Consider the following 12472-nt stretch of genomic DNA (forward strand, 5'->3'; position numbering starts at 1 on the left):
GAACACCAGAGAGCACTCTTATACCATGCATGACTCTGAGCTATGTTGTCTAGTGTCACTTTCAGATATTTCTGTCACAAAGCATGTCGTAGTCCATAAACACAACTGCTGAAGGAGAGGGTTGCTATTTACTGACGGTCACCATTTTCTTTTTCCTTGACACAATGGTAGTAGGTGAAAGGAGGTATCATATGGCTTTGCTAATGTTTTGCATAAAGGAGAATGTTTTTTTGTTTTGGCACCTGTGCAGACATTTATGGGTGGGATTTCTCAACCCCTCTGATCTGAAAGGCCCATTAACCTGGACTGGAAAATCCACCTCTGTTTAAGCACATCTGACAGGGAGATTGTTTGCATGTCATGTTAAGACTGAAGCATTTAGTTTCCTTTACTTGTATTACAAGCTATAGTACCAGTCAAAAGTTCTGACACACCTACTCATTCAAGAGTTTTTATTTTTACTATTTTCTACATTGTAGAATTATAGTGAAGACGTCAACTATGAAATAACACATGGAATCGTGTAGTAACCAAAAACGGTTAAACATCAAATATATTTGAGATTTTTCAAATAGCCACCCTTTGCCTTGATGATAGCTTTGCACACTCTTGGCCTTCTCTCAACTAGCTTCATAAGGTAGTCACCTGGAATGCATTTCAATGAACAGGTGTACCTTGTGAATTTGCGGAATTTCTTTCCTTAATGCATTTGTGCCAATCAGTTGTTGTGACAAGGTAGGGGTGGTATACTGACGATATCCCTGTTTGGTAAAAGACCAAGTCCATATTATGGCAAGAACAGCTCAAATAAACAAAGAAATGACAGTCCATCATTCATTTAAAACATGGTCAGTCAATCTGTAAAATTTCAAGAAAAACCAAGCACTGATGAAACTGTCTCTCATGAGGACCACCACAGGAATGGAAGACACAGTTACCTCTGCTGGAGAGGATACGTTCATTAGAGTTACCAGCCTCAGAAATTGCAGCCCAAATAAATGTGTCATAGAGTTCTAGTAACACACATCTCAACATCAACTGTTAAGAGGAGACTGTGAATCAGGCCTTCATGGTTGAATTGCTGCCAAGAAACCACTACTAAAGCACATACACCAATAAGAAAAAAAGACTTGCTTGGGCCAGGAAACACGTGCCATGGACATTAGTCCGGTGGAAATCTGTCCTTTTGGTCCGATGAGTCCAAATTTGAGTTTTGGTTCTAACCGCCGTGTCTTTGTGAGATGCGAAGTAGGTGAACGGATGATCTCTGCATGTGTGTGTGGTTCCCACCGTGAAGCTTGGAGGAGGCGGTGTGGGGGTGCTTTGCTGGTGACACTAGGATTTATTTAGAATTCAAGGGATACTTAACCAGCATGGCTACCACAGCATTCTGCAGCGATACACCTCCCCATCTGGTTTGTGCGTTGTGAGGCTATCATTTTGTTTTTCAACAGGACAATGACCCAACACACCTCCAGGCTGTGTAAGGGCTATTTTATCTAGAAGGAGAGTGATGGAGTGCTGCATCTGATGACCTGGCCTCCACAATCACCCAACCTCAACCCAGTTGGGATGAGTTGGACCTCAGTGTGAAGGAAAAGCAGTCAACTAGTGCTCCGCATATGTGGGAACTCCTTCAAGACTGATAAAGCATTCCATGTGAAGCTGGTTGAGCTTATGCCAAGAGTGCACAATGCTGTCAAGGCAAAAAGGGTGGCTACTTTGAAGAATCTCAAATATAAAATACATTTTCGATTTGTTTAACTTTTTGTTTTGGTTATCACATGATTCCATCTGTGTTTCAAAGTTTTGATGTCTTCACTATTCGGCAATGTAGATAATACTGGTACTGTATGTTAATACAGTCATTGCTATGATAATCATCTGATGTAACTTGACTGTAGCACCAATGCATTGTCATGTCTTATCTGAGGAAGACCGAGAAGGAAATAAGATGGTGTTGTATCCCTTTGGCATGTTGGTTTCAGGAACGTACCCTTTCGTGACCTCGTCTAACTGCACAGTAGGCGGGGTGTGCACGGGCCTAGGCATGCCGCCTCAGAACGTGGGTGAGGTGTTCGGCGTGGTCAAGGCCTACACCACCCGGGTTGGCATCGGAGCCTTTCCCTCTGAGCAGTTCAATGTAAGAATGTCAGCCTATCTACCTTGAGGGAAGCCAGGCCTTAATGTCTTTGACCGCTGCAGGCTACAGTCATATTGGTTCACAAGGCTGTGTTTCCTGCTCTCTGTATCCAGTGTGAGTAGACTGTAGTGTCAATGTGGGGGGTATGGCATAGTTGCTGATTGAGTCATCAGAGTTCTGAAATCCAGTGTGTATTCTGTGAACATCACAGGCAGAGGCATGCGACTGTGTGGGTGTCAAACAGTTTTGGGAAAGGTAGTTGGTTGTTAAACAGCTCCCTCTGGTGGAGCTTGTGAAATAATCCATAGAATAACGGAACTACCAGTTTCTTCACCTGGACAGGACCGAGAATGGCGACATTTTAAAACTTGACAAGGCCATGGTTTACTTTGTCAGTGATCTTAGTGATTATTGAGTGCGTCTTTCCTTCTTGAAGGATGTTGGAGAGCTCCTGCAGACAAGGGGGAAAGAAGTGGGTGTGACCACGGGCCGTAAAAGGAGATGCGGTTGGCTGGACCTCGTGCTCATCAAATATGCCCACATGATTAACGGCTTCACTGCGTGAGTTCCCACTCCCTCAACTCTGTACTGTCCATCACCACACCTCCCGCTTTTTACCTACGGTCTCAGTATACTTAAATAGACCTTATCAGCGTTGTACAGATCCTGCATTTGGGTGTTGGTAACATGCCTGCTAACCTCCCAATGTTCTGTTGTCTTCCTGTTCAGCTTAGCTCTCACCAAGCTAGACATCTTGGATGTGCTCCCTGAGATCAAAGTTGGTGTGTCATACTCTGTGGATGGTGAAAATATACCTCATTTTCCAGGTAGGCTGGATGAAGTGAAGCAGATAAGGGAGCATATTATATGCCTAATTGCATTATTCCCCCAAAAAACAATGTTTTATTGTCACATAAATGTGAAATGTGTTTTACATGGTCGGCCATAAGAGGATTTGTATTTAATAAGGATCCCCATTTAGTTCCTGCCAAATCAGCAGCTATTCTTCCTGGGGTCCAGCAACATTAAGGGAGTTAACACATTTAATACATTACATTTCACAACACATTGTGTTCTCTCAGGCCACTACTCTACTATCACATCTACAATCACTATGTATGTGTGTGTGTGTGTGTGTAGATTGTGTGTCTTATCATGTGTCTCTTCATAGTCCATGAGGTTTCATAAGGTGTATTGTAATTTTTGCTCAATCTGATTATGCTGCTTGCATCAGTTACCTGATGTGGAATAGAGTTCCATGTAGTCATGGCTATTTGTAGTACTGTGCACCTCCCATAGTCTGTTCTGGACTTGGGGACTGTGAAGAGACCTCAGGTGGCATGTCTTGTGGGGTATGCTGGGTGTCGGCGCTGTGTGCTAGTAGTTTAAAGACACCTCTGTGCTTTCGACATGTCAATACCTCTGACTTCATCACCAGTTGTTTTTGTGAATCCCTCCTCTACTTTGAGCCAGGAGAGATTGACATGCATATTATTATTAACCCTGTGTACATCCAAGGGCCAGCCGTGCTGCCCTGTTCTGAGCCAATTGCCATTTTCTTTCGTCCCTCTTTGTGGCACCTGACCACATGACAAAAGTAGTCCAGGTGTGACAACTAGGGCATGTAGGGCCTGCCTTGTTGATAGTGTTAAGGCAGAGCTGTGCATTTATTATGGACATGCCTCTTCCCATCTTAGCTACTTTTGTATCAATATGTTTTGACCATGACTGTTTACAATCCAGGGTTAATCCAAGCAGTTTAGTCTCCTGAACTTGCTTAATATATGGTGCTCCTGGAACCAATTAGGGATAAGTGCCTTGCTCAAGAACGCACAGACTGATTTTTCACCTTGTCAGCTCGGGTATTTGAACTAGTAACCTTTCAGTCACTGGCCCAACGCTCTAACCGCTAGGCTACCTGCCAATACCCCGCTCAGCTGCCACCAAGTCTGATCTTAAGACGTTTATGGTAGCCAATGGCCTGACATTGTCCCCACCTCTCCCCAGCCAACCAGGAAGTCTTACAACGTGTTGAGGTTCAGTATGCCACCCTGCCAGGTTGGAACAGTGACACCTCTGCCGTCAGAACGTTCGATGAGCTGCCAGAGAACGCCCAGAAATATGTCCGCTACATCGAGGAGCACCTCGGTGTGCCCGGTAAGAACCCCCCCCCCCTCCTTACCACATTCATGTCCAGTTGTAGAGGTCATAGGTGTATCTGGGGACATTTGTTGTTTTTATTGGTAAAGCTTTTCAATAACTCCTCTTCACCCACAGTGAAATGGATTGGAGTCGGAAAATCTCGGGAGTCCATGATCCAGATCTTCTAAGAGCTTCTCCTCCAGACCACACCCTCAGTCCCCTCTCCCTACCTCCGGATGGCTGCCTGGTTCCAGGGGCCTGTGGCCTGGGAAGGTGGTCTATGCTGCATGACCCCCCCCCCCCCATTGGAGACTCTTCAAAATTGCCCCTCTGGTTGTTAAGATGGAAGTACACTTCAGTTGCTTGCCAGCCTACACCTGTTACTCCCCATGTATGGCTTGTGAGAAGGCCCCCCTCTTCTGGCCTTTCTGGATCTGCTCTTCTGACACACTTGCACATGCACTACATACACACACCTATCCATTCAATATCCCCATATTCCAACCTCTGATCCAGGTGTGTGACACAGTCATTGACCCGTCTACAAGCCAATGTCAGACTGTTCAGTATGACCATGTGTACAGAGCTGCAGTGGAACTTGGTTGATTCATTAACAGATATTTTGTGGCTGTACTGTGATGAAATCACTTGTGCCCGTTTGTGTAGATGTATTCTTTATACCTAGCATGAGCCCATGGCCATGAAACAGCCCTCTAGGCAACTATAGATTTCATGTGTTCTGCATGGACAACGGTCCCTGACAAAACCAGTCTCTGTATTCAAATTGCAGAAAATGTAGAATCTGTTTGTTCTTACAAAGACCTTGTTCCCAGCAACGAAGCCATTATGCAAGAAAATATATTTTAGGTTCCATTACAATCGTAAATGGTCCTTTTTGAAGGTGTCAATCAAACAACCTCTTCATTTCCCCAGTTGACTAGAAATGTTGTCTCATTTCAAAGCAGTAAAAAGTTGTACTACTAAACAGTGAGCAGTTTAGGTCAGTTAGCATGTTGATGGGTCATCTTGCTATCAAACTCCACATTTGAAATGACGCATGAATGCAATCCTAAATTTAAGCTCCAACGCAAACACGATGTAGATATGCTAAACTCTAGTCTCAGGACTTCTACACGATCATATCGGTGTATATTTTATTTCTAGGACTAGGTATGGTTGATTCTGTTCTGCTACTATTAGACGTGTGGGTGTTTCTGCATATGTAGTATATTAGACAGCAGATTGTCTCCTGACTCAGTGACCACTGTAACATGTGTTTCCTGTTTGTATATTAGTGATTGAAATAGAACTATCTAAATATTTAAAATTAAATACATTAAATGATCTTGCCTGTTTACATATGGATTGAATATATAAACCTCAATGGCTCAATTATGAAATAAAAATAGTTACGGGGAGAGGCATGTGTTCAAGTTCAACCTTGTACATGCGCTGCCTATTCATGTAGAATGGGAAATTGCTCAAAAAATGAGTTTGCCTTTATCTGCAGGTCTCTAGAGATGGGTGTAGACTGCTGTGAAAGAAGGGCTTTCTACATTGGTGTTGGGGTGCTTTCTCTTTTGTATATGTGGACGTGTTAGACTAGTGTCAGACCCCTTACCCTTTTCACAGGAATGGGGTCTTTTTGTTACAGCCTTATTCTAAAAATGAGGATTACATTCAATGTTTTCCTCATCAATCTACACACTACCCCATAATGACTATGTGAAAACAGGTTATTAGAAATGTTTGCACATTTATACAAAATAAATACCTTCTCTACATAAGTGTTCGGACCCTTTGCTATGAGACTCCAAATTGATCTCCGGTGCATCCTGTTTCCATTGATCACCCTTGCGATGTTTCTACAACTTTATTGTACCTGTGGTCAATTCAATTGATTGGACATGATTTGGAAAGGTGCACACGCCTGTCTATATAAGGTCCCACAGTTGTCAGTGCAAAAACCAAGCCATGAGGTTGAAGGAATTGGCCGTAGAGGTCGAGATGGGATTGTGTCGAGGCACAGATTTGCATCATTTAAGGTCCCAAGAACAGTGGCCTCCATTGTTTTTAAATGGAAGAAGTTTGGAAACCACCAAGACTCTTCCTAGAGCTGGCTGCCCAGCCAAACTGGGCAATCGGGGGAGAAGGGCTTTGGTCAGGGAGGTGACCGAGAATCCAATGGTCACTCTGACAGCTCCAGAGTTTCTCTGTGGAGATGGGCGTACTTTCCAGAAGGACAACCATCTCTACAGCACTCCACCAACCAGGCCTTTCTGGTAGAGTGGCTAAGCGGAAGCTACTCCTCCGTAAAATTCACATGACCATCCGCTTGGAGTTTGCCAAAAGGCACCTACAGGACGCTCAGACCATGAGAAACAAGATTATCTGGTCTGATGAAACCAAGGTTTAACTATTGGCCTGAATGCCAAGCGACACGTCTGGAGGAAACCTGGCACCATCCCTAGGGTGAAGCATGGTGGTGGCAGCATCATGCTGTGAAGATGTTCTCAGCAACAGGGAGTGGGAGACTAGTCAGGATCGAGGGAAAGATGAACGGAGCAAAGTACAGATGTCCTTGATTAACGCGTGCTCAGGACCTCAGACTGGGGTGAAGGTTCACCTTCCAACAGGACAACGACTCTTAAGCCCACAGCCAAGACAACGTAGGAGTGGCTTCGGGACAAGTCTCAATGTCATTGAGTGGCCTGGACTTGAACCCGATCAAACATCTCAGGCGAGACCTAAAAATAACTGCAACGACACTCCCCATCCAACCTAGCATAGCTTGAGAGGATCTGCAGAGAAGAATGGTGCCAACCTTGTAGCGTCATACCCAAGAAGACTCTAGGCTGTAATGGCTGCCAAAGGTGCTTCAACAAAGTACTGAGTAAAGGGTCTGAATACTTAAATTTAATATTTACAATTCTAAACCTGTTGCTTTGTCATTATGGGGCATTGTGTAGTTTTGATGAGGGGACACACACCTATAAATCAGTTTTTAGAATAGGGCTTTAAAGTAACAATGTTGAGGCATCTGAATCCTTTCCGAATGCACTGTAGTTACGGTGTCGGGTACATTCTTACGTAAGAGATCACCGTTTTCAGTAGAGCAGTTAGCTTAGCTTATGTTTACTGGTAAAGTCTGTTTCGTTGTTCCATGTGGATTTTAAGATATCAGACTGTTATTTTAGTGGCCTCAAATGTTAACCTGGGCCTTGTATGTCAGAGGTATTCAGACATCTTTCTTTTCTACCTTGAGGCTCGTCTGGAAATGAGTGGATAGGTCAAAAGAAGGCTACACCAAAGCTTTCACCTACACTACAGTGATGTCCTCAAGGAAGGAAGGGTGTATTTTATAAATAGTCAAAAACAGGGTCCAGGTCTTACCACCCCCCCCCGTGTAGTGTCTTAAAGGTGGCTTAGTATTGTGTTCTCTATCCCACCACATCAGCTCAACATGGCATGCTTAACATTGATGTTTGAGTGGGATCCAAACAACTTTGTCAGTTAATTAGGCTTTGAGGAGCAATGAGTAAAAATGTATTGACAACGAGCCTCCTTCAGCCAAAAACAAATGTGTGGGATGCAAAAGGAGTTTTTGATGCTTTGAGACAAAGGGATGAAATGTAGAGTACAGTGGATCCTGATCCAGGTGAAAAATCCAGATTTTGTTCATGTTTGCTGTACAGTGTTTTCTTCCCAGCACCACCTTCCAAAGTCACTAAACTCAGTAATAATATTATTAGTGCCATTTTAAATGAAACATTCATTAGCTTGATGACTAGGTTTTAATCGAACTCCACTTTTTATCCTGTTAACATATTTTTGGTCTTTTGTTTTGAAACTATTTACCTACTTTCAGTTCTGCAATGTGTTGCTGCTTTGTTAACACTAAGTGTGTGTGTGTATATGAAATCCAATACCATATGATCGTCATCTTATTGTGGCTCTGTGTTCAATATGCTTTTTTTTCGACTGGAGTTTTATCAAATGTCATTTGTACAGTACTGTTTTTTTTTTTTTTTTTTTACTTTTAATTTTTTTTTAAGTAATTTCAATATTAAACAATGAATACAACCCAAGAACAAGATTCCAACTAATAAATTAAACAAATATATCATCAGTGTTTTTACATTTCAAATTCATTGAGGTCTGTTCTAGAGGGGTCAAATGTTTTCTGTTTCTCAACTGTCTTTGAAGAGTAGCTTAACTCTCATGGCACCCCCCCAACACCACCAGGGTCAGAATCCGCCAAGCTATCTGTCTCCCCCTAGCTATGTTAACACAACTACAGTAATTGTTAGAAATGCCTGTGTACTTTGTTACAGGGCCACCAGAGGGAGTTGTTTACCTTTGAATACTCTCATTTGCACCGCTAGAAATGCATGGTACTGGCTGAGAATTCAAATACTACTCTGAACAAAAAGATGCATGCAACAATTTCTAAGAATTGACTCAGTTTATATAAGGAAATCAGTCAATATAAATTAGATCTTTATGGATTTCACATGATTGGGAAAGCAAATTATTCTCTGTTGATCCAGAGCTTCCCAAACAGGCTCAATGGGTGACATGTCTGGTGAATATGCAGACCACGGAAGAATTGGAACATTTTCAGCTTCCAGGAATTGTGTACAGATCCTTGCAACATGGAGCTGGGCATTATCATGCTAAAACATGAGGTGATGGCGGCGGATTAATGGCACAACAATGGGCCTAAGGATCAAATGGTATCTGCATTCAAAGCATACTTTCCCGTACCATAGCCCCACCGCCACCATGGGGCACTCTGTTCACAAAATTGACATCAGCAAACCGCTGGCCCACACGCGCTGTAATTGAAATGGTAATCAATCCGTGACGAGCACACTTCTCAGGCGTGCTAATGACCATCGAAGGTGGGCATTTGTCCACTAAAGTCGGTTAGACACTGAGGACGACGAACATGTAGACGAGCTTCCCTGAGACTGTTTCTGACATTTGTGCAGAAATTCTTAGGTTTTGCAACCCATAGTTTCATAAGCTGTCTGGGTGGCTCGTCTGACTGTCCCGCAGGTGAGGAAAATGTATGTAGAGATCCTAAACTGGCGTGGTTACACGTTGTGAGGCTGCTTGGACGTACTGCCAAATTCTCTAAAACATTCGAGGCGGCTTATGTTAGAGAAATGAACATTCTCTGGCAACAGCTCTGGTGTACATTTTTGCAGGCAGCATGCCAATTGCATGGCCCCTCAACTTGAGACATCTGTGGCATTGTGATAACTGCAAAATTTAGTGGGCTTTTGTCCCCAGCACAAGGTGCACCTGTATAATGATCATGCTGTTTAATCAGTTTATTGATATGCCACACCTGTCAGGTGGATGGATTATCTTGGAAATAAGAAATGCTCACTAATGGGGATGAAAACAAATTGCACAAAATATGAGATGAGTTTATGGATATTTCTGGTATCTTTTATTTTAAAGTGTTGTGTTTACAATGCATTTGGAATGTATTCAGACCCCTTGAATTTTCCACATTTTGTTATGTTACAGACATTTTCTAAAACTGATTAAATTGTTTTTCCCCATCAATCTACACACTACCCCATAATGACAAAGCAAATTTATTAAAATGAAAAAAATGAATTCGCGTTTACATAAGTATACAGAAACTTTACTCAGTACTTTGTTGAAGCACCTTTGGCAGTAATTGCAGCCTCGAGTCTTCTTGGGTATGACGCTACAAGGTTGGTGCCTCTATTTGGAGAGATTCTTCCCTGCAGATCCTCTCAAGCTCTGTTGAATAGATGGGAGCATCACTGCACAGCTATTTTCAGGTCTCTCCAGAGATGTTCGATCAGGTTTAAGTCCGGGCTCTGGTTGGGCCACTCAGGGATTATTGAGACTTGTCCCAAAGCCACTCCTGTGTTGTCTTGGCTGTGTGCTTAGGGTCGGTGTCCTATTGGAAGGTGAACCTGGAGTCTGGAGGTCCTGAGTGCTCTGGAGCAGGTTTTCATCAAGGATCTTTCTGTACTTTGCTGCGTTCATTTTTGCCTCAATCCTGATTAGTCTCCCAGTCCCTGCCACTGAAAGACATGTCCACAGTATGATGCTGCCACCACCGTGCTTCACCGTAGGGATGGTGCCAGGTTTCTATGCCTTGGCACTATCCTGTCTCGGAGCTCTACGGACAATTCTTTTGACCTAATGGCTTTGTTTTTGCACTGTCAACTATGTGACCTTATATAGACAGGTGTGTGCCTTTCCAGATAATGTCCAATCAATTGAATTTACCATAGGTGGACTCCACGTTGTAGCAACATCTCAAGGATGATCAAAGAGAACAGGATGCACCGGAGCTCAATCTCGAGTCTCATAGCAAAGAGTCTGAATACTTATTTGCATAAGGTATTTGTTTTATTCTTTTTATTTTTTGCCTGTTTTCGCTTGGCCATTATAGGGTATTGTGTGTAGATTGCTGAGTATGTTTTATTTATTTAGTTTAGAATAAGGCTGTAATGTAAAAAATATTGAAAAAGTCAAGGGGTCTGAATACTTTCCAAAGGCTTTTTTTTTGTCCAGTGTTTTTAGTCGACCTTATGACTCCTGGCTCATTTCCCTTGTTTTGCCAAGCTTCCTCTGATAGTTGACTACATCTAAGTAAAACCACATTTAATCCAGTCATGGTCGAAGCTGAAGGATGATGAAATTCAACCATTGTTTGTGATTCTAGGGAAATGGATAAGAACAGCTGATCATTGTCCACAAATATACCAAATGCCACTTGACAAGCATGTATGTATCCCCTTCATAAAACAAGCAGCTGGATTGTGTGAGCAGTCCCAGGTAGACCACATCACACAGGGGCCTGGCCAAGGCTGTTGCTTCTCTTTCCGGTTTGGATGTGAAGTATTTGCGTGTAACCTCAGTGTTGCGGCCACTGTCCAGGGCTCCACTTTGTTTGCCCTTCATATTTAAATCCTCTTGTATGGCCTCTGTTTGCCAGCAACCACTGTATTATACTAGAGAGGAAAGGAAATTCTATAGACATCCAAATAAGTTCTGCAGGAACCAGGCATGCCTCTCACCTGCAGCCTAGACACACAGGACACGGTAGAAGCATTGGATGTACTGTAGAGTAGACAGCGCCTACTTGAATGTGGTTTGAGGTAATGACCTCCACACTTTGTACTACATCCATTCCCACCACATCCCCTTGGTGTAAAAAGCACACCCATCCAGGAGCAGGGTTGGGGAGTAACTGATTACATGAAATCAGTTACATGTAATTTGATTACAAAAAAAACGAATCAGTTACGTTACCAGCTAAAATATTGTCATCAGATTACAGATACTTTTGAAAAACTAGATTACTTTTATTTAATTATTTAAAATTCAGAAAGGATGTTGGCAAAATGTTTAAGTTTGTTTCACCTGAGCAAGTCTGACCTCAAGTCAGAGACACCTATGATCAAAGTTTATTGGTTGCGTACACAGATTTGCAGATGTTTTCGCAGGTGCAGGGAAATGCTTGTGTTTCTAGCTCCAACAGTGCTGTAACACCTAACATGACTAGAATACAATATACAGTGTCTTCGGAAAGTATTCAGACCCATTGACTGTTATGCAACAGCCTATTCTAAATTTGATTAAATTAATAAAAATCCTCAGCAATCTACACACAATAACCCACAATGACAAAGTGAAAACAGGTTTTTAGACATTTTTGCAAATTTATAAATCGTAAGAACAGAAATACCTTATTTACATATTATTTACATCACCCTTGATGTTTCTACAACTTGATTGGAGTCCATCTGTGGTAAATTCAATTGATTGGACATGATTTGGAAAGGCACACACCTGCCTAAATAAGGTCCCACAGTTGACAGTGCAAGTCAGAGCTGAAACTGAGCAATCGGGGGAGAAGGGCTTTGGTCAGGGAGGTGAACAAGAACCCAATGGTCACTTTGACAGAGCTCCTGAGTTCCTCTGTGGAGATGGGAGAACCTTCCAGAAGGACAACCATCTCTGCAGCACTCTACCAATCAGGCCTTTATGCTAGAGTGGCCAGACAGAAGCCACTCTTCAGTAAAAGGCTCATGACAGCCCACTTGGAGTTTGCCAAAAAGCACGTAAAGGCTCTCAGACCATGAGAAACAAGATTATCTGGTCTGATGAAACCAAGGTTTAACTATT

General features: G+C 42.7%; 1 protein-coding gene across 2 annotated transcripts in view; it reads left to right on the forward strand.

Annotated features, from left to right (window-relative positions):
• Window positions 1-6204, forward strand: part of LOC124038627 (adenylosuccinate synthetase isozyme 2) — a 28257-nt gene extending 22053 nt beyond the window's left edge. The window contains exons 9-13 of one of the 2 annotated variants that reach the window (XM_046354699.1): window positions 1989-2143; window positions 2580-2704; window positions 2873-2970; window positions 4202-4300; window positions 4421-6204. In XM_046354699.1, coding sequence (XP_046210655.1) covers window positions 1989-2143; window positions 2580-2704; window positions 2873-2970; window positions 4202-4300; window positions 4421-4473 — 530 coding nt within the window. In that variant the 3' untranslated portion in view covers window positions 4474-6204. Of the gene's footprint in view, window positions 1-1988; window positions 2144-2579; window positions 2705-2872; window positions 2971-4150; window positions 4301-4420 lie in introns of both variants that reach the window. The other variant, XM_046354698.1, reaches the window with a different exon arrangement.
• The last annotated feature ends 6268 nt before the right edge of the window (window positions 6205-12472 follow it).

Source organism: Oncorhynchus gorbuscha, linkage group LG06 (genome assembly GCF_021184085.1).
Source record: "Oncorhynchus gorbuscha isolate QuinsamMale2020 ecotype Even-year linkage group LG06, OgorEven_v1.0, whole genome shotgun sequence".
Classification (NCBI taxonomy): Eukaryota; Metazoa; Chordata; class Actinopteri; order Salmoniformes; family Salmonidae; genus Oncorhynchus; species Oncorhynchus gorbuscha.